This window comes from Curcuma longa, chromosome 1, assembly GCF_044706935.1.
Source record: "Curcuma longa cultivar G26 ecotype Majalengka, Jawa Barat chromosome 1, ITB_CL_G26_1.1, whole genome shotgun sequence".
Classification (NCBI taxonomy): Eukaryota; Viridiplantae; Streptophyta; class Magnoliopsida; order Zingiberales; family Zingiberaceae; genus Curcuma; species Curcuma longa.
This window is the reverse complement of record NC_133861.1, coordinates 14,834,405-14,860,217: the sequence shown is the minus strand read 5'-3', so window position 1 is coordinate 14,860,217 and position 25,813 is coordinate 14,834,405. Positions and strand designations below refer to the sequence as shown.

Here is a 25,813-nt window from a genome sequence, read left to right as displayed (position 1 = left end):
TCTTTTTTTTTTCTTGTCTTACATCAGCAGAATCTTTACGCTTTATTTGATTATTATTTTTTTAAATTTTAATTTACAGTATTAAAAAAATAACAATAAAATAGTCAGAAATTAAAAAAAGTTTATCAAATTATTAATCTTTAATAATTTTAAATATGTTTAAAAAACAATTTTAAATCTTTTTTTTTGTTTTAAACCATTTTTTATAAAAAAATCGAAAACAAACAAGACCTTATTTCCGTCATGAGAGCTATTGCTACAAAAAAAAAAAAAACCCTATCCTTTCGCCTATTTTTTCTCTTTTTTCACTAAACAAAACCTCTCGCCTATTTGGGCCTCCTCTTCGGCCGCCAGTGGTCGTCATCGTCTTCTTCCTCGTCGGTGCGGCCTGTGGTAACCGTTTGTCCCGGTTTGCTCGGCGGTGCGCCGGGACCTTACAGCAGCCATCTGTTCTCTGTACCTCTGTTCCTCTCGTTACTTTTACTTCCACCTGTTCATATCCGCCCTCTTCGACGCGCTGCACCTCGGCCGCGCGTGGGTTATGAAGCCCACGCGACATCGTCCTGCTTACGCCCTCGGGGTTTTGTAAAAGACAACGTCACCTTCATCCGGTTGGTCATCGGCGCTTCCTAGGAACCGAGCAGCACCGCCCCACCGCTGGCAACAGTTGAAGCCGCCATATTGAAGACGGGAACCTCGGGGAACTGGATTTCGACCGCGAGACCCGTGGACTTTGTCCTGGATCCAAGCACGTAACAGACTTCACATCCCTTGTGCCTCTGGTAGAGCCCAAGTTACCACCAAGGTTCTCCTGTGCAAGTATTCCCTGACGGTTCCCCGTGGGCCGCCTACTCATTCCCTGTTTTCTTTTTCAGCGCTTTAAGAAATCAGCAGCTTATTTCCTGCTCCTGTTTTCAGGTATGAGCAATGGCTTCTCATTGGCAGGCTAGCCCTCTGGTTGCTTCACCGTCATATCCAAACTCCATTGCTTGGTCAAGCGAGAACTTGGTGGCTATTGCTTCTGGTCACATTATTACGATATTGGTAGGCTTATATATATTTCTGCCGTATTAATGATAAATTTATTATGCCGGCAATAGTTTCTTTCCGGTTAAAGGAAAGGAGGTGGATGCAGTTTTTGTATAATTATAAACTCATTGTTTTTTTTTTCAGAATCCTGCTTTGCTTGTTGGCCCGAGAGGAATGATCACTCTCCAACCTAGCGTTCCGTTTAAAATAGGTGTTGTTAAAAGAGAAGGTAAGTTTTGTTAAAAATCTTTTATCTTCCATGTGTTTTTCTTCAACGAGATTTTCCATGTGACATTCATTTTTTATAGTTTTCTGAATCATGAATCTTAACAAATCATGGATTTCCATCATGTAAACTAGTTGTAGAAGATCTTGGCTTATTTGGAAAATTTTTTACAACTTAAAATATAAAAAATTATTATATCCTATCATGGTATAAAATATCATTTCATGCTGGGATTTCAATTTTCTGTCGAGATGGTACAGAAATGGTACATTTTGGCACCATATTGTGCCAACACTTTACATGCTTCAACACATATCAGAGCATGTAGAGATGGGTTTAAATAAGTTTTAGTCCTTTAACGGCCTTCCATTTAGCTTATTTACTTTCTAAAATAAGTCCATAACAAGTATATAGTCAATTAAAATTAACATGTTGTACCAATATTCCTCCTTTTCAACATTTAACAAATCATGCCAAAATTTGATCCTTTTCACTTAGATTCTTTACTTTTAAAAACAGGACTATGTTAGTTTGATAGTTGAATTTAAAATGTATTTTGTTCAGTTTTTAGTTCAAATCTGTGTCGTGATGAATTTAGATAAGTTTTTATTTTTCTTTCACATGACTTGTTACTTTTAACAATAAGGTTATATGAATTAGATAACCATTTGAATTAAAATTTTTAGTAAACTAATTATAAAAAATATAACAAACATTAGCTGAATTCATTCAAATTCATCTCAACATGTTTTGACGTTCATCAATGCTTGCTGAATGTTTGCACGGTATGATACTTACCAGCATGAGTTGCATAGTCAACATGGGAGAGAATACCACTGCTAATTAATATCTTGTTTTAGTTTAGTAGAATTGTATATGTTTTGGTCATGTCACTTGACCCAATACGAGATTTCAAATTAGGTGTTTTATTTAGTTGCATAAATGATAAATAGAAAATGCCTATCATAATTCATTTTGAAAAAAGTTTTATATTGTAATATCATCTTGATTAAAACTTACAAAATATCTTTCATTTTATCAAAAACTGAAATGGAAATATCTTTTCAGCCTCAACACAACAAAATATCTCATCTCGAGTAAAGCTTCACCATTCACCTTGACTTTGAGTGTCTGGCAAGTCATCAAATTTGAAATATCACCCTCTACAACTCTCCACTTCTACATGTTGTAAAAGATTCATCTTTTCCTTTCTCATTGTGATTCTTGGGTCTAATTTTGATCTATTGATTTTAACATAATGGGTTGAGCTTAATTTTATAGATCATACTTAATATCTGATAGACCTTCTCATTTCAGAATCGAGTGAAATATTAATTATATTGAACTATATGAATCAATTTTTTTAAAATTTTGATTTATGTACTGCTAGTATCATTTACAATCAAATTGTATTGAATAATATGAGACAAACCATGAATTGAACTATTTATGCCATAAAATGTAGAAATCCGTCAAATGTGAAAATGATGTTGATGTGTTCCATTGACTTGTAGAAAGCTGTGAATTGTATGTCGCTATTGCAGCCCATCATCAAACAGTATACTTGAGTTGTTGTTGGTAGCTCGATATATTTGGTATACTATTTGTTAAACATCAGTTGCTTCATTTGTCTTTTAAATATATTTCTAAATTATTTTATCGAGGATTATACATACTAGGAGTTACTTCTTTAAGTCAGTATTTTATTCATGCAATTATGTTCAGTGGCTGGAAGAGTTCTGCAGTTGGCACTCATAATTGGACCAACTAACTAATTGAGTCCAACAAGCTATATTTTCCCCAAGAACCATTTAAAAAAATGTCCATGTTATGATGGGGGAGGGGGATCCATATGATCCTATCGCATAAACATCTAGTCATGTGTTCACTTATACATGAGCTATGTGATCACTGATGGTATATAACCTAGCTGCCCTTATAAAAACCTTAATGATATGATTGTGAGCTCTTATTTTTTTTGTAATGTAGTCTCCTGACAAATGAAGATTTTGAGGGTTTTTTTTTTGCAGACCTTTTGACTCCCTGTTTGTTCGCCACTTGCATATCACGGGATACCCGTCCACATGCTCGGTCCATCTCATGGTCTGAACCAGGATTTGCTTCTAATTCAGGGTAGGTCTTACTTTGACCTTTTATCTAACTCTCCAAAGTAACACCAATCATCTAACTTTTCTTTTAATTATGCTACTATGAAGCAGAGCTACATCTGATTCCTTTTCTCCTTTAGTGTTTTTACATTTTAATGCATGTCATTAGTTAATTTTGAATCATTTGCAGATGTTTGTTAGCTGTCTGCACTACTGATGGTCGTGTAAAGCTGTATCGATCACCATTCTGTGAATTTAAAGCTGAATGGGTTGAGGTAAGCAACTCTACTGAAATCCTGCATTGGTTTAGAACTGCTGGACACCATTCCCAGTATTTTGAACTGGGATTTGATTCCAATTGCTGAATTACAGTTACCTAAACATGTGATTCTACTTTGAGTTTCTGTTTCTTTTCTTGATAAGTCATTTCAAAAAAGATCATCCTGTGTAAGAACAAACCAGCTTCATTTTTGAAGGGATTTTTGGATTTTGAGAAAATTGATAAATGTATTGCCCAAGTTAATATATCTGACACTTATTTTCTGTGGTACTCTATGTTCGAGGCCCAATATTATAGTTGGTTTTGTGAATTGTGGCATTTTCTGATGTTTGCTACTTCTGGTTCTAATATTGTAGGTTGTTGATATATCTGACTTGCTATGTGATTACCTTACAAAGACAAATTTTGGTGAACCAAATTTGCCTACAACATCATTTTCTGAAGTGAGTTCCTAGCATCTGTCAACTTTGACATGAAATGCCCTTTTTGCTTGTGATATTTGACCTAACATGTATTCGGCTATTTTAGTTATATCTTGCGGTATTTGACCTAACATGAAATGCCCTTGTTGTATAGCCCTTTTTGATATACTTAATGTTATACCTCCTCAGAAAGAAACAATTGAGGGCACCAAATTGGGGAAAAGGCATATCAAGTCCCAAGGTATAAGTTCCAGCAAAGATCCTGTATGCAAAAGGTATATCCTAGTCAGCTGTAGTCAAATCCTCAGTTTTTCTGCTAGATGTGCTTCTGTCTCACACTTTTCCTTTCCTTTTATATACATATATGTTGATTGGTAATACTTGACAAATATTACCTGAATGTTTTTGTTGCAATGTGTTTTATTTACACTTTACAATCCTCTTGTCTTATTTGGAAATTTACTGTTTTCAGAAGCGAGAGAACTAAAAAGCAAATATCACAAAGAAAAGAACTCCCCCATGGTACAAATGGAGGGAGCTCACAGAAACATGAACTGCTCAGATGGGAAGATACAACAGCTGCTGATGAAGCTATTGCTAATAATAACAAACTTGTTAATGCCCATTCCAACATAAATCAAGTTTCTTCAAATGAGGTTCTTAGACAGGCATTTTCTTGGTCAATTTATAAAGGGGCTAATTAATTGTTTTATTGTAGCAAACATTAATTACCCATATTTGGTCAGTAACATCAATTTACAGGTTGTTGGTGTCAACTCCGAGAGTGCTATGGTGGTGAGTGCTCAAGTTGTTCCAATATCAGAAAGTCTGCTTCCATCAGACATGGAAATTAGCTTGCCCCTGATTAGCCCAGAGCAGTATGCTTCTCGTAGTGCATTGATGTCATCCCTTATTGTATCTTGGTCCCCAGTATTGCCGTTATCTCAAGTCCGGCCCAGCTCTTGCAACAGATGTGTTATACTTGCTGTAGGCGGAAAGTCTGGTAATATCTCTTTTTGGAGACTTAGTCAACCAGAATGCTACATGATTGAGCATGGCAGAGTATTTGTTGATCCAATGCTCATTGGAATTTTTCCGGCGCATAACTCCTGGATCACCACAATAACTTGGGGATTGTTTGCATCATGTTCTTCAATTTCCCAGTTAATATTGGTCACTGGGGCTTCTGATGGCAGGTGATTTTATTTGGTGATACTTGAACATTGCGGTCTTCTTTTTATTTATTTATTTTTGTCTATTTGTTTCACTTTGCTACACAAACAGTTATCCATTCTTATGATATACCATAGAAGTGCATATACTGGAATCCAAATTGGCAACCAAGCCAAAATGAGATTATGTTGAAATGCAATTGACATTTGCTTAATTGTATAGTTGCACACAATAATGGATCCATTTTCTACTTTCTGATTTTTTTTTCTTTGATTGATTGGAAATGGAATCTAACTGTGATGGTAAAGTAATTTTCTTTCTGTTATCAATTCAACGTTACCAGATGGTCAAAGTTAGTTTTGGCTACTGTGTCATTCGCATCTCTCTTTCTCTTAGTTGATTTTGCATTTCATGATATTTAAGAAAATTAGGGGTTTTTTCTGGCAGGTTGTCTATGAATGTAAGCTCAACTATTTATCTACCAATAAATGTATCAGGATGAATCTCGTTAAGGGTTGTGTTATGCTGATCTTTCTGTGATAGTTTTCTTGGAAACATGCAATTTTTAGTCTGTATTTGTCGGGTACATATTGGCTTTTCATATTTTGTGATGATAGTTTATGCTATTCCATGTGTTGTGTGCTAAGCTATTGGTTTTACAATTTGTTTCATTTATTGCATAAGTTTTGTATGAACAACAAATGATTGTTTGGGTTAATTAACAACTGAAATGAATGCTAGAAAGTAGCACTATATTAAATAATATATTGAAGTTTTCTTGGTTTGGGTTATTGAATGACACTTCATTTCCAACTGCTTTATTCATGAAAATGCACCATCTCATCTGCAGCCTGCCCCATGGTCAGTGAATTAGTTATGGGTTAGTTGTTCTGATTAATTTGCTATAAATGCTTGTTTAGCAACATGAAAAATAAGAAATTTTCTTGTTTAATGCAAGTAATATTTGTTTATGAGTATTTCCTTCATGAGTATGTGGCATCTATTTTCTTCTGCACGATGCATGGTTTACAACTTCATCAACAATGTGTACGAGTTGAAGTAATTTATTTTTCTTTAGTGTAAAGATATGGTCAGCTCATATTGAAGACCTGGTCAGTTCATCGGAGGTCAATACTTCTCCATTTTCCTTAATAAATGAGGTAAAAAATATCCATCTAGATTTGAATTTTCCAGCTCATCTTTTAAACTTCATTCACCATTTTATTACTCATTTTTCTTATAGTTGACAGTATCTCTGCCTGTCCCAATTTCCGTAATTTCTTTGGCTGTGCCAAAACAATCTCAAGGAACAAGTGTTTTAGCAATTGGGAAAGGTTATGGAACGCTTGAAGTATGGATATGCCATGACTTATGCAGAAAACTCAAAAGTGCTGGTTCTTATAACGCTCATGACCAAGTGGTAATATCTACTGAATTCATGTATATTAATTAGAGTTTTAGTTGGAAAATGACAAATTTTACTAACAGGTGACAGGTCTAGCTTGGGCTTATGATGGTTGTTGTTTGTACAGTTGCAGCCAGGTACTATTGCCCACTCTCTGACATTCCAAATCAAATAATTGAGTAATATAATTTAGATCTCATCTATTTGATACACTTACGAGACTACAATAATATTTTTAAAGAGACATCTGATATTTGAAAATAATCTTGTATTCATTTTCCGAGTTTAATCAACTTATGCCTTCTCCAGGTTAGTTGGTCATTTTTTCAAGCTTGATATTAATTTCAAGAGGGTGATATCTCTACTTTAATGACAAAACTCAACTTTTCACCTCCCAATATGAATTTCGCGGGTCCGTCCCCGAATGACATACAATATAGTGTGTAGAGCTAGGCCATACTGGGTTTGTACATATTAATTCCTAATCTTGAGCCGTCTATCCTAAACTTCTCCCAAGTGAGAGTGATGTGGTTTTCTGATCAGAGCAGGCATAGTTAATTCAAATGCTTTAATGTTTAGCATTGTAGTAATTTGACTATTTTATGAAACTTTCTTGTTGCTTCATTTTCGTCTAACAAAATCCTTATTTATTATGAAGACCATCCCTTTAATCCTTGATAAATGCACCTTTTAACTATGAGGCTCTTGGATCATGCCTTTCCAGGCTTAGAAATGAGAACTTGCACCAGTATTTCCTTTATTGTACCATAATATGATGGAGGTTATTTAGATCTACTGTATTAGTATAGAGATAAAGCCTCTGGTCTGTCCAATTTATTGCTAGAATATCATCATTTTAGTCGCCTAGTATCCATTTTACTTATAAATCTTATTTTGCATGTAATAGGGAACATGGAATCTTAACCATTTAGTGTCTTGCCTGTTTAATTCAAGAATCATTGTGCTTGCTCGCTTGCCTTTCTGTTCTACTAGCTGAATCAGTTTTAATAATATTTTGATGGTTATGTATTTCAGAGTCATTGATATGCACACACCACTTTATTCCACTTTTGTTTTTTTTTTTTTGCGACAAGAATATATCAATTAGATATTAGTACAAGAATTAAAGAGGATTCTTCTACTGATAGGTAAAAGAACTAAGTTACAAAATAGATTTTTCTCTAGCAAAGGTCAGAGCATCAAGTCCTGTGCAATTGATGTGCCATCAACTCAACCAAAATAGTCAAGGCTGATGAATTTTTTCCTTGATAATGATCTGTAAGTGCTATGCAAGAGGCTTTCTTCAATGAAAATATTGATAAGTTGCAAACAATCAGAGAATATGATGGTGCTATACCAACTCTTTGTTACTGCCTTCCTTGCTAAAAAAAAAGGACAGCCTGGTGCATCAAGCTACCACCTTCTTTGCTAAGAGCAGTTAAAAGTGCTTGTGAAATTATCTTTTCCATCTCCAATTTTCTTTTGAGCATGATTAAAGCTCTTGAAAATGGAAGAGGTACCATAAAAGATATCCACCACAATCTTAATAATGCTGAGTGCTGTATGTCCGCCAATCAATATTGTTCAAGTAGGACAAAGATGCTTTTTATGTTGATGCTTCTTGTTGGGTGTTGGTTTTGTGAAAAATTGATTTTTCTCATTGCATTACTCTAGTTTGTTAAAGTTTCCATCCGAACTGTCTCATCTAGCTATAAGTACGTTGCTTGTTTTGAAATCAACAAATTGTCAGGGGAATTAGTTTTTTTTTTTTTTTTTTGCAGGATAATTCTATCCGGAGCTGGGTCTTACATGGAGACTCTCTTTATAAAGTTGACTTCCCCTTAAAATTTCCTGGGTTCAAAAACTCTGTTAATGTAAAAGTTTTTGATGTTTGTGTTACTTCTTTTATTCTTCTCCTATGCCATTTTGGGTTCTTGATGGAGTACATGTTACCTTTGCAGCTATTACAAGTATCTGATCAGTGCTTTGGTCTTGCACTGTCTCCTGGAGAACTAATGATTGCTGCGGTAAGCTTGCTGATGACAATCTATCAGAATATTTGCTACACGTGTGATATTTTTATGGTTCTGTGGTGCTTGCTCATATTATGTCAATTGGCTAGAGTCAGTGTAAATGCAGCTCTGTTGCTTTTGGTGCTTATAGATATTATACTAGGTCTTTTGAATTATATTTTTAAGGTTGATTACCTTTTATCTGTGCTTCAATTCAGATTCAACCCTATAGTCAGTTGTTGATTGACTAAAATAATTCTATTGTTGCTACTGTAGTGAAGACATCTTAATACTTTGTTTTCCCTGAGTTAAATAGGCTCAAGTTTTAACTCTGTTAGCTAGTTTGGCAAATTAGATATGCATACTGAACAAAGTTTACTCATATGTTCCACAGAAGATAACTTTCTACTTGATTGATATAGGATGTCTAGGGGATTTTTGGTTTCAACTGGTGAACCTATTTCTATTTTCATAGTGTAGAAATCATCTGTATTGTTTTCCATGAGGTTAAACATGCTGCAGTAATCAAATTGCTTTATACATGTAGCCCTACTACAATAATAGTGGTAAATAGAAATCCTGCAATAATTGCCAGTTCTCTTCCTCATTCTAATGCCTTGTATATAACATTTTACATTGCTGCATGCATTTGATTATATATTTACATGACATCATACTTTCAGGTTCGAAGTTTTGATTCCCTTCTTCTGAACCAAATGTATCAGGCAAGGTGATCATCTTTACAATAATAATATAACCATGGACATAATTTCTGATTGTATAATTAGGGGATAGATTTTTTTGGGCAGCAGATCTGATGCTGTTACCATGTTTAGGACTGACTCTTCAGTTATAACATACAGGACTCAGAAGGCAGTTGTTGAGTTTTTCTGGATTGGTGGACAGTCTTATGAAATTTCACCTGACAAAACTCATGAATCCTCTGATGCATTGTCTGAGCTAGATCTATTGAGATGGGAATCCAATATCTTACGCTGTTTACAGACTTTTGAAGATGCACATGAGCCACTTGTTCTCTGGGACATCCTTGCAGCATTATTAGAATTTAATAAATATAATCCACAATTCGTTGATAATTTACTCTTGAAATGGATCACTAGCTTGTTTTCAGGATGTCCATCTGGTGCTTCCATTGACAAGATCTTGTTTCACATTCAAAGTAATCTGTCGGATATTAGTTCTCGCAGAATTTGCCTTCTGAACATCATCTGTAGAAGACTAATGCTAAGCAAGGGCAATGGATCTGAAAACAATGAGAAATTTCATATATGGAATAAGTTGCTCATTAACAATGAATCAGAACTCCAGCAAAGGCTTGTGGCTTTCACTTTGGGGGCTGTTCGAAGTCATGCTACTTGTTTGTCTGATGTCTTTTCAGCTAAAACTTGGTTCCCACAAGGTGTAGCACAAATGATGTGCTGGGTTCTCTTAAATGCTGAACTGGTACATAATCAACTAAATGTTCTTGGATCTGAACTTAAAGCAGTTGGAAGCAGGTAATTTTTTTCTAACCTATCAGGTACATTCTATTTGTTACATGCACTGTTTTACTTTCAGCACTATTTATTTTCTTATAGATCGTATCATGTTTTTTATATTAAGGTGTTGGGCTCTGTATAATGTTTTTTATATATATTAACATGCCAATTTACGGTGTTCTCTTTGGTGAATACAAATTTGTTGTTGGTAGGTCATCAAGCATTAAGTCTGATGTTTTAGGCCCATTTATTACTTTTCCTGCTCAGTTTACTGTGTTCCTATGCCAAGTTTATCATCTGGTGCTTCACAGTCTTAGTCTCCATCTTATAAAATGCTAACTGTATATAACTGCAGATTCTGAGATGATTCTGGAGAGATCAAGTTATCACTTAAATGTTTTTGCTTGTCCTTGCAAAAGTATCACAAGATTTTAATTCATTGTGTTTTTTAATTAAGTTGGCTTGATTCTCCTACCAGGATCAATTCCTTCTGCGATTACTCAGAAGAGACGTGCAGTTTCTGCTCCAGCCAGGTACCCTTCGAATCGCTCGACATTGCTTGGTGCCAGGGTGACAGCATCTCAAATGAAAAACACAAATTAATGAGGTGCATGGTTTCGATGAAGCTGTGTTCTATTGATGTTCCAATGTGGTTTTGCATGTGTTGCCGACGGTGGGCAGCTAACTTATTGCCAGATACCTTCTTCACCTTCATCATGCCCAAGTCTGGCGTGGAAGACAAGAAACTATTGGTGATGAATCCTCGACGACCATTGTGTCCATTTTGTGGAATATTACTGCAGAGATCCATGCCGGAGTTCTTGCTATCATCATCCCCAGTTTAAATTACAATTCCTTTAGTTTATTTGTTCCATCACTTTGGAAGTGTGAGCTGCTGTTCTTCCCTCATCCCATGTAATTAATTTGTGTAATTTGGTTGTTATGGATGGATCAACAATTAGCATAATTTTAGTCTGCTGATTGCGGCATCCAAATATAATTTAGTTCATTATTTTAATTGATCGAATGTATTCTTTTATGTCTAATAAGATAGCTGATGATCCTCCAATCCGAACTATGGATGGGACATACATTGATAAGTAATGATCGGTTATGCATGAATATCCAAATTGTTTATCAGATTTAATTAAATAATTATTAAGTAGCTTGGTGACTTGATCTTAATTTTCTAAATCTTTGATATCTGCCATGATTCCGGGCGGGATACTGGAGATCCAAAAATTGCATTGTTGCTGCAGAATTTGTCTTAAAGGTAAGATATGAGATCTTGGTAGCTAGGTGTATCGCCCCTGTAGCAGCTACTCTATTTTTCGTTTTTCTTTTCCTGCAATAAGCGAACTCATTTACTTGATTTGATCGAGTATCCACAAACTTTTATTGTAGGTGCCTGTGCATTTCTTGGATCTGAAGCAAAGGAAGGACCTCTAAAGCCACTTGCAGGATATGACAAGCATCTGAGTGATGAACCCACATATGTTTAATCTTTTTTTTTTTTTTGAAAAAATAAAAGGCACTAAAAACATATATATATCATATATGTATATGTATATATATGCTGCTTGTGCTCTAGGCAAGATCTTGGCTTAGATGGTTTAGAAATTATCAAGGATGTGTCGTAAGGGGATTGATGAGATCTTAATAATGGCACAGAAAGATTTGCCAACTTTTGCTATTAGAAAAAGGCTACCCATTATTCACAGTCAATTCCTTTTATCACAAGTTCTTTGCTTTTAGAATCGACATCGCATAGGCCATGTTACTGGCAGCTTCCATGATATTTATTATCTTGGGATCACAACAGTATGTTGTGCACCCAAACGAAACGATGTGACAAACGTGTTAACGAGTCGGCCATTACTGACCATGCCAAACCTGTTAATTATTCTAGTTTGCGTGAGTGAGTGATCTCAATGGCTTAAGAAGTTATTTAAACTCAAGCTCACGAATTAAGTCGGTGTAATTTTTAATAAGGCCTTAAAAAAAATAGTTACCATCTTAAATTTCAATCAAACACGATACTTCTCCATGCAGCATGCATATGGGCACTCGAACTGAAGTATCACCGGCCAAGTTGGCTTCCATCGAGTAATGGAAGAAAAGTTGAGGGCAGTTGTTATGCATCGCTGTAAGATCATCCAACCATATGCATCATGAAACAATCATGACCGTCCATCTCCATCTCAAAGGCTATCATCACCCTATGAACTTTGCTTCCGTTCCGTGCATGGATTTCTCCTCCCTATACTAAATATATATATATATATAATCGGCAAAGGAAGCTTTGCGGACCCAATTCCCTGCTTCATCCCGATTCCTTCTTACACTCGCCAAGAACTGAGAATGAAGCAGGCAAAGATTGCAGTTGGAGGACTCGGTGAGCTTGCAATGGGGTCGCTTCAATCTCTCTTCCTCGCGAGGTTCGATGACTCGGAGAAGGAAGCCGCTCCTTGATCCCTTGTTAGCTCCGCAATTACCTCTCGTCTTTCCTGCTTTTCTTTAATTTCCTCTGTTTGGGTTGCCGATGGAAGGAGATCGGCCGCCGGAGCATCTGTGTAAAGTGTGCGAGAAGAGCTTCCCCAGCGGGCAATCCCTCGGCGGCCACATGCGGTCCCACCACATCGCGGTGGCTGGCGGCGGCGAGGAGCCGCGGCCGCCGCCGGGCTCGTACCGACTCAGGGTGAACCCTAAGAAGACGTGGCGGATGTCTGGCCCCGGCGACGGTGACGATGGGGAGAAGCGGTGCCGTGAGTGTGGGAAGGAGTTCTTGACTTGGAGGGCTTTGTTCGGCCACAGCGAGTGTCACTTTCTGAAACCAAAGCCGGGGAAACAGGTCGATGCAGGGATTGCGTCGGCAGCGATCTCGCAGCGGAGGCGGCGTCGGTCGAGGCGGATTCCGGCGATGGCTTCGTGCTCGTTCTCGAGCTCGGAGCACCAGCGCGAGGACGCGGACGGAGCGATCGGACTTATGATGCTGTCAAGGAACTGCAGGTGCTGGGCCGGCGGCGGGGACGGCAGCAGTGAGTCTTCGGACAAGGGAGCGGAATTGGATATTCCGAGGAAAGGGATTAACATGATGGAGTATTCCGATGATCAATTGGCTGGCAATCTTGATTCGCTCAACAATCAAACAATCTACCCTTTTCCTGCGGAGTCCAAGTGCTCCTCCAGTGAGGAGTCGGGAAAGGGTTTCCCGAACAAAAAGGATCAGAGGAGCAATTCGGACTCTATCTCGCTTGGCTCTGCGTTCCAATTGGATGATCAAAGAAGCCGATTCCAATGCGTGGACTGCAAGAATTCTTTCCAAGCACTCGGTGGCCATCGAGCGAGCCACAAGAACACGAATTCTTGCCCTAGAAGTAAGATGGATTCCGCCCATGGGATCGCGAACGAGGAAACTGTGGACGGAGATGAAGTCTCCGAAGCAAGCTTCGGATCGACGAAGAAGAGGTGCCATCTGATGATCCAGCAGCCGCCTCTGGAAATAGCGAATTCGCTCGATCTCAACCTCCCGGCCGGCGTCGACGGCGATGCCGAATTCGATTCTTCCTCATGGATTCGCTGATCAGGTACTCCGAAGCTTCATAATTTGCTGATCCGAAGCTACGTTTTGTTGTTTTTTTCGTTCTGCTGCTTCATTTTTCTACTGCTAATTAGAAAGAACAGCCCTACAACAACCGGTTACAGTTCATTGGCCGCTTCGAGTGCGCATCTGACACAACTGATTGATTTGCTTTTAATAAATACTACAGCAAGCAAGGTCGATGCGTTTTCAAAAAAATGTTCATTTCATTTCTTTCTTGCTTATGGAGAAGCCAATTATATTCATTTTTAATACAAATTTGAATATATTAAAAAGTTAATCGTGAATATTATTTTTCAACAATTTTAAGTCATATTTATTTACTAAAACTAAATTATATTTTCTAAACAAACAACTTGCCGGGTTATTATTTGAAAAAACAAACAATTAGCGAATCATAATGTGCTCAAAGTCTTCTAGTCTTCTAAACAAAATCAACTAAAGGTTAAAGCAAGGAGCTGACCTGGATGCTCTATTCTTCTAGACTAGTTATATAAAACTAAAATAAATTATTTTATTTTTTTCCCTTTTCTTTAAAAAAACGACGACTAACTTGCAAAACTATTATAAAGGTCGATTTGTTTACTACTTACTTCTAGAAATCGCTACCCACGTGAAATACCTGATTGTTGATTGGATTAAGGAATGGGGTCTTTTGTCAACTCAATGAATGAGTCGGGTCGTCTGTTGTGCCAAACAGTAGGGCTGGAGGAACCCAACGGTCAAATTTCTTGGCAGCGACCGCGAGGAGGCGCTGTGCCCTTTTCTACGCTCGTCTTCCGCCGGCGTTCGCTAACCTTTGATCCATTCAACTAAGGACGACGACCACGTTTCTATAGAAGACTCTTTGCTCTCGATTGCTTAGCGCCTCCGCGTTTGCTCATCTTTTTTTGACGCGGCTGCTGGGGCGAAATATTAACCACTTCTTTCTGCCATTTTCTTCAATCTTCGTTGCTAATTGGATCTCGTGTCGGGTTGGATTGCTAAGGTTTGTTTGTTTCTTGTTCTTGCGCTATACCAACTGTGTCGTGTTTTTGTTCGGCGTTGTGTTGTATCTGATTGTCTTCTCAATTACCTGATGTTTTTTTTAGTATTCTTGATGTCTATTCTTAGTTCTTATTGATGATTTTTTTTATGATCTCCAAGTCTGCGCTTAGATTGTTAAGTTTATCTCCAAATTACTCTTCGTTTTTTTGATCTGATGCTGCCAAAAGCCTATTGTTTCTTATTTCCAATCTTGCTAGTTTGTTTTGAGTCTCAGAAGTGGGATCAGTTTCCTATTAAGTTTTTGCACTCGAAGTGTTTCTTCTTAAGTTTAATCGAACTGAATTTTATTTTCTCTTCGTTTGCTACTTGCTTTCCTTCTTAAACAATAAGTTCCCTTCTTGTTCCCTGATAAGAAATCACCATAATTACTAATACTACGTTTCATATATTCGTCTATTTAGGTTGTGCTATCCATATGATCTCAAAAAATGGTTATTTATTAATAAATGAATATTTGGTATAGATCTATAGTACAGGATTGATGAATGATACTTGACGAAAAGTAGAACAGAGAGGTGTATCAGTCTTAGATAACATGGTTTGAGGAACTATCAGATTCAGACGCTAATCTGTTTCTGAACCATCATTTCACAACCTCCGCATATTCATGAGGCGTCCTGTTTATAATTTTTCAAATCTAATTCCATATATCTGTTTCTAAGGGTTGATGACGATGAATTGAAGAAATCCGATTTTCTGGAAATATTGCTCGATAGCTTGAAAAACTATTACCTATTTGTTCTTCAGTATACACTAGACTTCACTGGTGTTTGCTGCATCTTCCAACTGTTTTCCTAGTTGTTGTTATGCTTAAACTATTTTGTTCTATTACATTGAACTTATGGGAGTTCCTTTGTAGATTCCTTTATCAGTGTTATGTGCATCTGAAATAAATCATTTTCATTTATTCCTTTTTCTCAGCATTGAGTTCATCATCCGTTGCTATCAGTGAGTCAAAGTTAGGATGAGTGCACGCAAGGCCCTTCTATCAGCCAACAATGAGAAGAGTGCAAAAACTGTAATTTCTAGCGCCAGCCCTTTTGATTCTGTTACTGACTTTGAAGCTGATCGAAGCAGCAAACCTACTACTGCTGCATCCTCGAGTTTGGGATTTTCAGTAACAAAAGCCAGATACAAGAATGACTTCCGTGATTCAGGTGGCATTGAGAACCAATCTGTTCAAGAACTGGAAAACTATGCTGTATACAAGGCTGAGGAGACTACAAACAGTCTAAATGGCTGCCTTAGAATTGCTGAAGAAATGAGAGAAGATGCTTCAAATACTCTTGTAAAATTGCATCAACAAGGCCAGCAAATTACTAAGACTCACCAAACGGTTGCAGATATTGAACACGACCTTAGTAGGGTATGTTCCTTTTTTGTTACTTTCATTCTGTTTCCTTCGTATGTTGAATTGTGAAAGAATTATATTTAATCAAACTAGTCGAGTAGACTTAATTAGCACTATTCAGACCTCTGTGCTTCTCTTGCCTATTTTTGTGACCTCTGTGCTTCTCTTGCCTATTTTTGTTGTATTAAGCAAATTTGGTTTATTGACATCAGTATGTATTTTAATGATGATCTAAAATCTACAACAATCTGAATATGAAATGAAGGGTTGGGCCGAAGCTATTATACTTTATTTTGAAAGAAATTGGGGATTAATTTTGTTGATCAAGAAAACTTGGATCATATAAAAAATTAGGTTAAGAACAACTTGACCTTATCCAACTGAGGTTGGTCGGAATCCACTGTACTTTTTTTTTGGTCATATGTTCTAGAGGTGGATGATTTGATTAATTTATGTGTTCATTTAGGGTGAAAAGCTTTTAGGAAGTCTTGGCGGCTTGTTTTCTAAGACATGGAAGCCAAAGAAAACACACAAAATTAAGGGACCTCTTCCTGTTCAAGGTAAAATGCAACAATTTGTTTTGTACATGCCTCCTTTTGTGAAATGAAAGTTTACATTTAATGATCAAAAATAAAATAAAATGCAACAATTTTTTTGGTCAAATGAAATCCGACAAATCTGTTGAATACCACACATACTGGTTCAGTTCTTTCTGATATTTGTCAACAAAACCATAGATGATTTTCATACGAAAGGTAGCCACCTGGAGCAGAGACAGAAATTGGGTTTAGCTACTGCTCCGCCTCGATCAGAACCTCGACATTTTTCCTCTGAACAAACTTCTGCACTTCAGAAAGTCGAGGTACACATTAAATCTAACTGCACATACTGTTTAATTCTTGTTTCATTAAACCACTCTTTATTTATTCTATGCTACTGATTAACTGTATCAGCATGAGAAGGCAAAGCAAGATGATGTGCTTTCAGATTTGAGCAACCTGTTGGGTGAGCTGAAAAGTATGGCTATCGGCATGGGCTCTGAGATTGAGAGGTTCATTACCCTATCACTTGAAATCTCTTTTGTTGAATTTACTTTCGCTCTGAAAATGAGGGCATAATTTGGAAAATACCAAGATAAATAGCATACGGTTGGTTTTGAACTCTTCGGTTTTGGCATTGATACTACATATAATTGGATTCCACTTTCATTATTCCTAAAGATTAGCTTGTTAGCGAAGTGCCCAACCAATTCACATAAATGTTATTTTTTCAAAACAAGATTATAATTACGAACCTTTTTCTTTGTTTCCGAATCCATTCTATGACTAGTAAGTAGTAACCCAATTGATATTCACGAACAGAAAATATTTCTCTGAGTAAAGATATATACTATTCTCTCCATTATCATCTCAATCTTGTAACATTAGCTATCACTATTTTTTTTAATATTTTGTTGTATTTTGAAAATGCAGACAGAATGTGGCTTTGGACCGAATGCAATACGATACGGATGAGATAAATGCGAGGGTTAAAGGTGCAAACCAGCGAGGCCGTCGATTGCTGGGAAAATAATTTCTTTTTTTTTTCTTTTGAGAAAAATTTACGAATCCATGACGTGTGATAATTCTGGTGCACATTTTCTTTGGCAGTCTCAGTTATATTGTGTAACACTGTAATTGTTTGATTCTTTTTGCTTCTATCGCAAATTTATTCAGTCTTATTTACTCAATACGATGTTTGTTCATTTGGTTCAAACTCTTGTATGCCAAAAACTGAATACGTGTTGAATTTTTTCTACTGTTAATGATATCAAAAGTAATCGAATAGTCATTATGTTTATGATGACAGAAAATTTTCTTTTTAGTTTTTGATCTTCTGAATAATTAGTAGCAATTTTTCCCGTGTGTAATCAAAGTCAAACGCCATTACAGCAACCAGATCTTCATCCATAGTAAACACGCCCCAAATCACATGATTGAAACCATTTTGATGAATTACGATTCACGAGTAGCCATCACACTACGGTCTCACCTCTGCTTGTGATCTCTATAAATAGTGACTAATAGGGAGACGACCCCATGCGCATTAATTCTTCGTGGTTCATGCATTAAGTTGAAAGCTCTCTCTCGCTCTTCCCTTTAATTCCCCTCCCTCCCTCCCTCTCTCCGTTCTCCCTCGTTCCCATTTCGCTTCTTCCCCAAATCCCTACTTAATGGAATCCGATCTCTGAGCTCGCCATGAAGCTCTCCCCTTTCTCCAATTCCCTCGCCGCTCTCCTCACCGCTGCACTCCTCCTCTCTCCGCCAGCATGGATTCGCCTCTCCGAGGCATCGCTCCTCCAGCTCCGGGGCCTCAGCAGCCACCGCGCCTCCCGACCCGCCGCCTTCCATCCTCGTCCTCCTCCGCCGCCGCCGGAGGAGGAGGAGATCGACCCCCGATACGGCGTCGAGAAGCGGCTCGTCCCCACTGGTCCGAACCCCCTCCACAACTAGATCGCGGATAGAGTTAGTAGCCCTAATTGCTGCTTTAGATGAATAATTTCTTGCTCCATGCATGCAACATACTACATATATATGGTTGACTTGGGCCTCGTCCTCTCTTGTTCTTTCTTTCCTGGCTTCTGCTCGTGTGCTTTTTCTTCGTGATTTGAAAGAAATCACAATGGAGGATGTCAGCTTAAAAGTAAAGATTGATTTTCTCTTTGTTTCTTTGTTTCGGTTTCAGTAGATGTGTATGCTGTGTCGAAATGTGGACCATATCTTTTTCCTCCTTCATTTTCAGTTTATATATAACATTTTTCTCTGTGTACAACGGAGGTCGTAATTAGTTTGGCAGCCGCTTTGTCCGTTATGCCCTTTCTGGTCTCCGCTTCTTGTTGTGTTGATTGACGCGCTCGATCCGGATTCCGGTCTCCTTACATTGAAACGAGTCGCACTGGAGGATGTCATCTTAAGCTTAAAAATTGTTTCCAATAGTAGTTGCATAGCGGAGCTTCGTTGAAAGTGAGTTCAATAAATTTGATAGCTGTGAGGTCTGTCGGAATGGGATCCGAATGCATAGTGAGGAAGTAAATGTACGCGTTGCCAACACAGTGTTTGCTTTCTGATTGTTGTTTAGATGGATACACCTAACAATTTGCCTCCTTAACAACAGGGATTAGCTACAGGTAGAGAGTTTCAGTTACTCATACTCATGCATCCAAAATCATATCTGTCTTGTACTTCTGATAGATACTTAACTATTCAACTTGTATGTGTCTTATCTCATCACTAGCTGCAGCATACCCTACCAAATTTTAACCCAAGAGGCCAGGCCAACATCATTTTCTCTCTTTAACACGCTTATAAAAGCGTGGAGTATGGGGTGAAGTGATATTAAAATAAATAAGTTATAGAATCGTGACTAGTACGTACTATTTCAATAAAAATATATATATCGAAGTTTTTGAATAACTAAATTATATTTTTTACGAGAGGTGATATGAGTGTCGGCTGGGTTAAGTATAGTGGAATTTCTAATTAATTCCCTTTCATTTTGTTCCGTTCTAGCAAACATAAGCATGGACCTCTTCTTCCTCGCGGTAGAAGCAGAAACTAATCAGCGTAGCAAAAGCCTTGGTTACTATTTCTCATTCCCTGCCACGCCATATCTTCAACCTCGCCATCCCGACACCCCTCGTCCCCGATCCCCGTGCTTTCGCAGCAACCACCACTCATCAGTGCGAGCTCGATTGGATTGACCTCCGGTAGTTGCTAGCGAGCCTCCACCTTCGTTCGACGCTCGAGCATAGATTGGCTTGTTGACCTACCACTGTTAGTTCGGTTGACCTTCTCCTCACCGTCGCTCCCTCAAACTGATTACCTGAACCTCCCTCCAGTCGTCAGCCGCGCCGCTCTGATTCCCTGCTTCGGCTGCCTCAACCCTACTGGCCATTTTGTAGATTTCTCATTAGGTTTGAAAGAGATTACAATGATATTTTATTATATAAGTTATCAGAAAATATAAATTTCTCATCCGGCTAAGGAGAAAATTATAAAATAGATTGACTGTAAAAATAATTCAGTTAAACTGTTCGATTCCTTGACCTGAACAAACAAGTTAAAGGGGAAAGAAAGAAAAAAGTAAACTACATTATTTGTACTGTCGCACACAGATGTATGGATTATCCACTCAGCTTAGACAAAGTCTCGAATGAGAAAAAAAAGTAAAGGTACAACCAAAGTACATAAACAAATGGCAAAACCTGTATGTAATATGTAGCAGGACCAACACAAACACATGAACAACCTGTTAGCCTTTTATTCTGATTCTAACCGCATTATTGTTGCCTGAGACATTTGGCCACCTTTCAGAGCATATTATTAGAGTGCAATCCGATCTCCTTCAGATTCAATGGCTAAAGAAGAGAAATTATGATGCAAACAATCATGGAAATTAAGCAACCGAGGGAGTTGATGGAACTGGAAGAGGAGAGACTTTGCCTTCTTGAAGAGAGATAACAGTTTCAAAAGCACCAACCAAGGCCTTCACCTTGCTCTTTCTGGTCTCGACAAGTTTACTAGCAGTTTCCTCGATCACCTGATTTAGCAAACCTTGTGTATCTTTCTTTTCCTGCACATCTTGATGTCTCAAAACGACAGTGAGTGCTTTTGCGATGCAAGCATTGGAGTTTGAAGTACTTCGACCACTCCTATAAAGCTTTGCATTGGAGTCTCCTTGATCATTTTGGTTGTCACTTGCCAATTTACGCCGTCTGAATTTGAGAATTCTAGACGCATTGTTCTCAGGTTGCAGACTAGTTACCTTACCTCTGCTAAATTTTAACTTCTGAGGGCTGGAAAATTTATCTTCCAAGTGGAGACTCACAGTTCTTCTATGTTGTCTGTCAATTTGTCCTTTGGAGATAACAGTGAACTTTGTCTTGAGGTCTTCTTTAGCATTTTGTTTGTCACTTGCTACTTTAACCTGTCTGAATCTGAATATTCTTGGCGCATTTTTGTCAGATTGCAGGCTTACTACCTTATTTCTGCTTAATTTCAACTTGTAAGGTGTGGATGATTTATCTAACTGGATGTTTGCAGTTCTTCTATATGGTTTACCAATTTGATTCTTGGAGAAAACAGTGGAGATTCCCCATGTGTAACCATCTTTCCCAATAGATTTATTAACTTCCCCATGCTTCATTAGATGTTGCTTCACAGACCTCAGATTTATGCTCTCTGATTTTGGTCTACTAGATTCATTACTTTCTATCCTTGGTCTCCCAGCTCCTTTTTCAATTTTCACCCGTGGGACAGGGATTATATTCCCGTGTCTATATATCGTCTGTTTTGAAACTTTACTAGTAAGGGATCTCACAGATAGAGAGCTCAAGGATTGTGCCAGTATGTTGTTCACTCCTTTACCTGAATGGCTCAAAATGTTGCTTATCTTATACTTTTCTGAAGAAGATGATTGACACATAACTTTAAGTGAGAGATCCTTGGCTTTCGTGGGGCTGGTTGCTTCAGCACATGCATTAGTAGTCTTAGACACTGATGTTCTTTTCTTGGCTGTCCTGGTTGTCTCAGATTCAAGGTTGTTGTTACTCATCTGTTTAGTGCCTTCCATACTAGAAATAACCATTTTCCTTCTTACAGATGATGGATTCTTTTCATTTCCATTTGAAGTCCCAGATACCATGACCTTTGCATGCCGAATGACTTTAGTTCTTTCTTGGGCACCAATATTTTCGCTTTCCATTTTGAGCTCAGTTGCATCTCCATTTGCTTTGGCTGCTAGACTGGGATTTGCCTTTTTCCCTCTCTTACATGCAGTTGATAGTGTTGCTTTCTGTGTCATGCTGCCATTTGCAAGTTCTTTCCGGGCAGATCTTGCATCCTTGTGTTTCTTGGGTTTCATGCTTGACACTTCAACAGACAAAGTATCTGGTTCACTAAAAGTAGTATGCTCACTAGAAGCAGTGTTTTCTTGTATACAAAATGTGCCACTCGGATCTTCCTTCAATGGCTCTTCACAAATCCTTTCTGGTTGATTGGAAGTTGTATGTGCAACTGAAGTATTACTATGTCCAGTCGATGATGAAACCATAAGCTTTACCACAACAGGTTCAGCTGATAATCCTTCTGTAGGTTCAATCTCACTGAAGGCAATGGCATTCTCAATTGCCTTCTGTTCAAGATTGATGCTTATAGGTTTCACAGGGGATCCTTCAGACATATAAGGTGACTCATACTGATCAGACACATTGCTTGTCGAGACGGATGGTGGGGTCATTAGTTGGATGCCTGTTGTTTCCTCTGATGATCTGTCATCTTGATTTGGAGGTTCATGCCCAATAAGTGAATCAGTCATCTTAGTACTTGAAGGAAAACCATACTCCCTGACAATGGAATCTTGAACTGAAACGTCCTCTGGATTTGTAGGTGAGTCAGGGAACTGGATTATCTTCTCTATTGGAAATTCAGAAATCTGAATTATCTTCTCAGGTGGCAAATCTGAATAATTTTTCATTCCTCTTTCTAGCTTATTAGCATCTATGACTTCATCTTTTTCATCAATAGACATGTCTTTATTGGCTAAGAATCTTTTACGAACAAGATGCCTTTTCTTAACCTCAAAATCATGCTTTGTTCCATACTTGCAAAAATCGTGGCAAGAAGTTGTGGAGGCTCTTAGGTAATGAGGAACTGGCTTTTCTTCAGATGTTGAACCTCCCTTTCCTGTTTTCCCTGTTGAGTTTTTTCCCACTGAACTTTTACGCTTGGATAGCTCAGGGGTTAGAGAAATAGTAATCCTCTCTGCTGTTGCTTCACTCATTGTGGTGAGAAATTTGTGTCCAGAATCCTAAACAAAAATAAGGTAGGCATGCGATGTCAAATTCCCAGTAATCAAACATGAAGAGCTCCAGGCGACAGAAGATAAAGAACTTAATGGAATTCCTTATATCAGGTCTGAAAACAGGAGAGTTGCTAAAATCATGCTTCAAAGTCTTAATTAGTTACTGATAGTGTTCTACGCTCAGAATGATATGGTACTAATGGAAAGAGTACACCAAACTATTCTCAAGCAATACTATCATTTAAGAAGTTATATACTACCAACTAAATGAGTGCTGGTCGTTTACCGTCTGTATCAGATGAGATATGAAACAATCTGAAATGTGCCTCGAGCAATATGAACAGTGTATTTTTATGATAAAAATACCTAATCTTTTATCGAACAATCTTTAATTAAGCAAGTTAATTTTTTTCTATAAAAGAATTGCATTATGAACTATTGTCAGATTATCAGTGTTCACCATGAAGTTAATTTGGAGAAAGCTTGTAAATGCCCTATAGGAAGCAAAGATAATTAAGGTGAAAACCACTTGCTTGTCCCAAAACAGACCTAGAATTTTGAACCACTGAAACATATTCTACATAATGTCTAGGAAATTGCAACCATGTTAAACTGGGTGATAAGCATGTCTGATATCCATGCCTACATACCAAATTCATAAACAATTCAAAAGTAAGAACATCCGTTTAATTTATCGAATCCAAACAACTCCAACAGTGAGATTAGTGAACTGAAATTGTCAAAGGCAGGCTACTACAACTGCACAAGGCTAATTCTGTTCGAAAAGCAAAAAAATAATAGGAAAAGGCTTTTCAAAGATAAATATGCATCATGCTCTTTAATTTCTTTCTGACACGCATATACGAGTGGGAAAAAAAAGGAAAACTAAAAATCTACATCTGTGGAGGGTTCAGACTGTTGATAAGCATGTGACAACGCTTTTGCAAGATAAGAATCTATAAGATATCACCAAGGCAGAAAAGGAAGGATTCAAATTATACAAACATCTTATGTACGCTTCTATTCAACATCATGGCAAAAAACAAGACGAAAGCAGCCGATCTCACAACTATGCGCGTCAAATCATCGGATGAGTCTATTGACAACATAACGTGAACCCTCAGTAAAACGAACAAATACAAATAGTGTTCCGTCAGGAATCATATGAAAATATTGACATCTCGATAGGAACTCAATCTTCAACGGAAAAAAATTTCTAAAAATCCCTTTAATCTACAAAGAATGAGAAATCCAAAGGGCAAAATTAGGATGACATAAAGCAGATAAATCATAAATTTTCTCCTATAAAGAACATCTTTAACGCGCAGCTTTCCGGAGAACATCGATAGAACAAGGAAAAGGACGATCCGAAGTTCCAAGAAACATACGAACAAGAACCGATCATCGGTAGAATTAAAATCCCACAGTAAGCACAACCTTTCGACTCCGCGAGGAATATGTCGGCGAGTTCGTCAAAGAAGCCGCGGAAGCCCCATCAAGATCGCACCTTCCCTCCGAATTCCGAGTACCAAAGAGACAAAACAGAATCACGATCCCGTGCAGAGGCAATCAACCGTGCGCGAGCCGACGGCGTGCGTGGTCTCCAGCGTGCAACTGGACAAAGAGGAGACTGACAAGGGAAGAAACAGAGAGAGAGAGAGAGACAGAGGAATAAGAAAAGGGTGAATTGGTTTTCAAGTGGGACCGCATCCTCCGTAGGGCCCCATCTTCAAAGGGCGAGTGCAAGATAATAATAATTCCAAAATATTTACACGGTCGGTCCCACCAAAAATTATGTTTAAATTTTAAAATTTCGGTCTCTCTCCTCCCAAAAATAAATAATTAGGCCAAAAAAATAAATTAACAATTAAGACTTCCTCATTAGGGTATTGATTTAACCAAACGAAAAATAAATAAATAAATTTCAGAAAAGAATCCAATGCCAACTCAACATTTAATGAGATGTTACTGGTATTATAATTTGATTTATATACCATCATCATAGTTAAATATCATAGAAAGTCAAAAACAAAACGTGTTTAAAAGGGCGGGGGGTCGTTAGTTCTAATAAATATCATAACTAATTAATATAAAACAAATAGCCGAAGCATCCATTCAACAAGATGATCGATGCTTAAAGCGTTGTTCGATCTATTACTTGGAAACTGATGCAATGTTGATGGTGCCAATTCACCAGCACATTATTTATTTTTGAATTGATGGTAGGTATATCTGAATTCAACTAATTTCTATTTTTCTAGTTCACTTTTGCTTATTAATAGTAAATTAAAAAAATACAATTATAATTTTAATATGATTAAAGTCACTTTACTTCAATTATTTTTGTAACATTTTTTTTATCAAGCTCGTTCCTAATTTCAGCTGTGTAATTCATAAGTCGATTAGAAGATAAATTTATTGGAACTATCCATGTCCAATTCCATTATGATTACTAAATATATCCTACAATTTATGCATTATTATTCAAATTAAATATTTATCTAAAATTTTTACAAAAGCCTTCAATGATTCTTTTATTACATTATCCATTTTTTTGTGCTAACCTCTACCTCTTAAATCTAATCTCCAAATTAATAATTGCTCGAGCCCACTTGGCATTAAACAACTTAATGACTTCTCCATGATTAGATTTGAGAAGGGACCACGTCATTTGCACATATAAATCTAGCAAATCTAAGTTACTATTCCAAATTCATGGGAATTAATGCACCTCAAATCCTCAATAAAAAATGATGACTTTTTATACAAAAAATACATAAATGTAATTTGTCTTCTTTCCTTGCTTTTCCATAAAGAAAA

At 37.4% G+C, this 25,813-nt stretch overlaps 4 protein-coding genes across 5 annotated transcripts; 3 read left to right on the top strand and 1 right to left on the bottom strand.

Annotated features, from left to right (window-relative positions):
- The first annotated feature begins 361 nt into the window (after positions 1 to 361).
- On the top strand, positions 362 to 11,193 carry LOC141832095 (uncharacterized). 2 transcript variants are annotated; one of them, XM_074719578.1, is made up of 17 exons: positions 362 to 805; positions 919 to 1,044; positions 1,174 to 1,258; positions 3,286 to 3,388; positions 3,554 to 3,638; positions 4,000 to 4,086; positions 4,255 to 4,340; positions 4,538 to 4,721; positions 4,828 to 5,261; positions 6,317 to 6,398; positions 6,482 to 6,658; positions 6,727 to 6,780; positions 8,425 to 8,517; positions 8,605 to 8,670; positions 9,339 to 9,385; positions 9,519 to 10,172; positions 10,633 to 11,193. In XM_074719578.1, exons 2-17 carry the CDS (start codon positions 928 to 930, stop codon positions 10,997 to 10,999), a joined length of 2,721 nt encoding a protein of 906 aa, XP_074575679.1. In that variant the 5' UTR covers positions 362 to 805; positions 919 to 927; the 3' UTR covers positions 11,000 to 11,193. The 2 variants fall into 2 exon arrangements, with proteins under 2 accessions (XP_074575679.1, XP_074575687.1); XM_074719586.1 differs by having other exon boundaries at positions 362 to 819.
- Positions 11,194 to 12,202: 1,009 nt separating this feature from the next.
- Positions 12,203 to 13,854, top strand: LOC141813010 (uncharacterized). The gene has a single exon (XM_074700929.1). The coding sequence runs from the start codon at positions 12,697 to 12,699 to the stop codon at positions 13,735 to 13,737; it is 1,041 nt and encodes a 346-aa protein (XP_074557030.1). The 5' UTR covers positions 12,203 to 12,696; the 3' UTR covers positions 13,738 to 13,854.
- Positions 13,855 to 14,618: 764 nt separating this feature from the next.
- On the top strand, positions 14,619 to 17,882 carry LOC141835568 (SNAP25 homologous protein SNAP32-like). Its single transcript, XM_074722965.1, has 6 exons — positions 14,619 to 14,743; positions 15,724 to 16,168; positions 16,620 to 16,713; positions 16,891 to 17,015; positions 17,107 to 17,204; positions 17,626 to 17,882. Exons 2-6 carry the CDS (start codon positions 15,767 to 15,769, stop codon positions 17,723 to 17,725), a joined length of 819 nt encoding a protein of 272 aa, XP_074579066.1. The 5' UTR covers positions 14,619 to 14,743; positions 15,724 to 15,766; the 3' UTR covers positions 17,726 to 17,882.
- Positions 17,883 to 20,233: 2,351 nt separating this feature from the next.
- LOC141843320 (uncharacterized) lies at positions 20,234 to 24,611 on the bottom strand. The gene is made up of 2 exons (XM_074731430.1): positions 24,431 to 24,611; positions 20,234 to 22,999 (listed from the first exon to the last, which is right to left on the bottom strand). The coding sequence occupies exon 2, from the start codon at positions 22,970 to 22,972 to the stop codon at positions 20,588 to 20,590; it is 2,385 nt and encodes a 794-aa protein (XP_074587531.1). The 5' UTR covers positions 22,973 to 22,999; positions 24,431 to 24,611; the 3' UTR covers positions 20,234 to 20,587.
- Positions 24,612 to 25,813: the final 1,202 nt, after the last annotated feature.